Source organism: Pteropus alecto, unplaced genomic scaffold (genome assembly GCF_000325575.1).
Source record: "Pteropus alecto unplaced genomic scaffold, ASM32557v1 scaffold398, whole genome shotgun sequence".
NCBI classification, from domain to species: Eukaryota; Metazoa; Chordata; class Mammalia; order Chiroptera; family Pteropodidae; genus Pteropus; species Pteropus alecto.
The window spans coordinates 5,166,895-5,170,994 of NW_006442497.1; the positions used below are offsets into that span (position 1 = coordinate 5,166,895).

The following is a 4,100-nucleotide window of genomic DNA, read 5'->3' on the forward strand; positions in this document are numbered from 1 at the left end:
GAAATTAAAAGTCTTGCCCTGTTGCAGGTGAGCCAAGGATGGGTGAAGAGAGCCTCCTGCCTGTCCCCTGCTCACAGCACACGTTGTGAGGTCAATGGATGCTCAATTTCATTCGCTGAGGATAAAAAGTCACATAGAAACAGATGTGACATTTCTCAGTGTAGCATCTGCTGGCTCCAGAGCCACTGTGTGGGTGGAGCTGTGGGTGGGGGCCGTGCCCACCAGTGGCACCGACACCATCTGTGTGAGGAGGTTTCTTATGGACCTGGGAAGCTTATTATGTATGCTCCGGGGCTTGTATGACCTTCAGGAAGAACTTAACTATTCGCATCCTCAGCGTGGCTTAAGACTGCAGGCCCTTTCTGGTTCTCAAGCCAGACTGGACATTAGCAAGGCCACAGATTCCCCAGGGGGAGAGACCCACTCTCAGGGGTCTTTGAACACCTCAGCCTCTGGCTCCCAGCATCTCCATGGGAGGAGCAGCGGGACTTACCCATCCCTACCCCAGAAACAAGATATTTGGTAAACAGTAAGCATTGCATTTCCTATTCCCTCTGTCCTTGTGCCATCTTTTTCTCCATTTATCTAAAGCTCTAGCTCTCAGATCTTGTTATAGTCCAGTAAATAGAATGAAATAAAATAAAGATAGCAAAAGTGCTTTCCCACTGCCATCTTGAGAAAGAGGAGAAAGGAGTTGCGTGGGCAACTGTGGTTCCCGTGAAATGAAGCTGCAGCAGTGATGTGTGCCTGGCCTCAGGCTCTTTCATACCAGGAAGAACAGGAGGTCGGAGCTTCAGAGCCCCTGCCAAGCCATCTCACCACCTGCCAGGGCTGCAGGCCCTGGTCTCTTGTTTCGAAAGGCTAAAAGTCACAGCTTTGTCCTCTTAATACAAAGCTTCTCTTTCTGCCCTTGTCAGGGCTATGGAAGAGGAAAAAGATTTCACACACATCTCAGACCCCAGAATGTTTTTTTTTCTCTGGGGTATGGGAATTTAATGGTGGAGCAGCAGTGTCAATCAAAACTGAGATTACAAAGTATTTTGGGTACAATTGTGTCTGTTGCTGGTTAATCTAAAGAAGTGTTTTAAAGAAAAAAATACCAAAAATTATGTGAGGAACCTGATAGGTAAAATTCTCAAGGAACTTCTGTGATGCTGTCAAACTCTTCCTGTCATTAAATGGCATTTTGCTCCTTCTGGTCATTTCTATCTGGGAAGCGTGGCTGAGGTGTGTTGCAGTTCCCCTGCTGGCCACATGGGACCCCTTGTACCTTGGGTTCCTCTGACCTTGAACTCTCTCTCACCCGTGCCCCTGCAAGTCCCTGGACCCTCTCCATGTAGTGTGACTGAGTTGGCTGTGCTACTAATTACAGGGGTTTCTGGTGGCAGTGGTCCTTGCTCATTTTTGGAGTTCTCATGCTCCATGATGAGAGAGGACAGCTGTGGGTGACAGGCTTGCGTAGTTGACCTAGGATCTTTCTATAAATGTATGTGACTGCCCCTGTACCATGTGCGTTGTATGTTTCAGTTGAAGGTTTCTCAGTGATCGCAGGCATCTTGTAAATCAAGACATCTTAATGGTACAATGACAAATGACTATTTCTTTTTTACTTCTTTTGTGTTAAAATACACACAATAGAGTTTACCATCTTAACCATTAAGCATTCAGTGATAATGAACACATTCACACTGTTGTGCAGCCATCGGCACCATCCATCCCCATAACACTGTTCATCTTGTGAATCTGAAACTCTGTAACTATTGAACACTAACTCCCTATCGCTTCTCTCCCAGCCCCAGATAGGTGATTAAGCTTTGTGCTTTCTGTCTTTCTGATTTTGACCACTCTAAGTACCTCAAAGTGGAATCATATGGTATTTGTCTTTTTGTGACTGGCTATTCAGGGTTCCTTGAGATTCCATATGAATTTTAGGATGGATTTTTCTATTTCGGCAAAAATATTTTACTGGGATTTTGATAGGATTTGCATTGAATCTATAAATCGCTTTGGGTAATATTAGCATTTTAACAATATTGTCTTCCAGTCTATGAACTTAGGATGCGTTTTCATTTATTTATGTCTTCTTTAATTTCTTTCAGTAATGTTTTATAGTTTTCATTGTACAAGTCTTTCACCTTCTTGGTTAATTCCCAAGTGTTTTCTTCTTCTTGATGCTATTATAAATGAAATCGTTTTTGTGACTGAATAAGTATTTCTTAAGAAAAAACACATGGCCTCGGTTTTATGTGTTTCCTTTAGAAAATTGAGATATAGAAAATAATTAAGAAGAAAATCAGTCATAGACAGTACCCCCATCACCCCCTCTATACCTTGTCATTTTAGTATTTATTTCTCCGTACCTGTTTGTATGTTTTCACATGCATGTATCATACACATACACACACATCTACACATATATATGCATATATATTTTTGCAAGTTGGGTTATACTATGTTTTTCTAGACTCTATTTCTCTCTTAACAATATATAACAAAAACTTTTTTCCAACTATATACAGATGTTGCGAAACATCCAATGGAGGCATATGGCAGCTTTGATAAAATCAAACACACAATTCATTTTTTTTCTTTTTAGCCCAGGGTAGAATATCTGAGATTCTTGCATTTGAAAGGTGCAAGCACCTAATTTGACCTGAAAAAGCAAGTTCAATAAATAGAATTTTGCTGAGCATTCTGTTTCATGGAAGTATTTAAAGATGAATGAAAATGATGTTAAATCTTAGGGCTTCATGCCTCAGGGACTGGGCTTTATCAGGAGTCTGCACTGCTAGGATGTAGCTAGCTAGCTACCTTCTCTGACACTGGTTTGTCCTGTGGCTTCAAAGTTGTAAATGGATTCAGTGGAATAGTGAGTGAAAACATGGTGATTCTGGGGACAGGAACTACAGTGTCTTGCTCACTACCGCATCCCCAGTGGCCAGCACAGTGCCTGATACATCAGAGGTGCTCAATCAGTGTTTGTTAAATGACTAGTGTTGCAGTTACTCTTATTGCAGCTGGAGGGATATTTGGGCACTGATGCTCTCGGTGTCTCTTTCAGGAGGGCTAGAGTCCACGCCTTTGGTCCGGGGTGTAAGAGGCCGAAGCATCAGCATGAAGGCGCCCATCCCATCCCGAGCCAAGCCAGGGGCCTTCAAGACCATGCCCCTCCGGTGGTCTTTTGGACACAGGGAGAAGCCACTTGTTGCATCTGTTGAGTTGGTGGAGTACTTGGAGTCCAGACGGAGACCTCGATCCACGAGCCAGTCCATTGTGCCGCTGTTGACAGGCGCTGCTGGTGGAGATGAGAAGTCAGTGGTGCTGAGGTCAAATGCCACCCTCTCTGCTAAGAGTGAAGATAGTGGGAGAACCAACGAGAGAGTACTGGCTGGAGTGCCCTGCCCTGCGGACCACCCCAGCCAGTGCGCAGTCCCTGGAATCTCAGATGGTCTAAACCCAGCAAGGAAACTCAAGGAAAATGCAAGACAGGATATCAGGCTTCCTAAGCAATTTGACCTACCCCTCACAGTCATGCCCTCGATGGAAAGTGAGAAACGAGCCTGGCCGGAGGGCCTGAGGACCACGAACTGGAAGGGAAGTGGCCAGGCTGGGAGCAATAGCAGAGCATCCTCCCCCAAAGAGCCTTCACGTGCTATGGCATTATCTAGAAACAGTGCAGAGACTTGCCGAAATCCCTTAGCCAAGGTCAGAGCTAATAAAGAAGGAAGGGACTCCGAGACAGGCAGATTCTCACAGGGGACCCTCACCCTTCTGAGATCTGTGTTTTGGAAGAAGGAGAACAAGAAGAATGACAGGGCTGCTGTGACCCCCCAGGTGTCTCCAGTCTCCCTGGAGAGTGGCAGGCTGAGCCTGGCTGTGGATGAGCAGGCTCGAGGCTCATCCCCTTCCCTGAGGATTCCAGAGAGCCTGGCTAGGGGCCCGGCCAGCCGCATGGAGGGGGCTGTCCGGTCCGCACCCAGCTCTCTCCACCTCCCTCGAAAGGCCAGTAGGCCCACAAGGCCCAGTGCCTTGAGCACATTACAAGGGAGTGTTCTTGGGGAACAGCCTCCTTTTGGCACCTTGCAAAAAGTGAAATACCA

At 45.9% G+C, this 4,100-nt stretch overlaps 1 protein-coding gene across 1 annotated transcript in view; it reads left to right on the top strand.

The window, feature by feature from the left end:
* Positions 1-4,100, top strand: part of USP43 (ubiquitin specific peptidase 43) — an 81,547-nt gene that overhangs the window by 51,937 nt on the left and 25,510 nt on the right. The window contains exon 15 of the mRNA XM_025040082.1: positions 3,062-4,097. Within this exon, the coding sequence (XP_024895850.1) occupies positions 3,062-4,097 (1,036 nt within the window). The remainder of the gene's footprint in view (positions 1-3,061; positions 4,098-4,100) is intronic.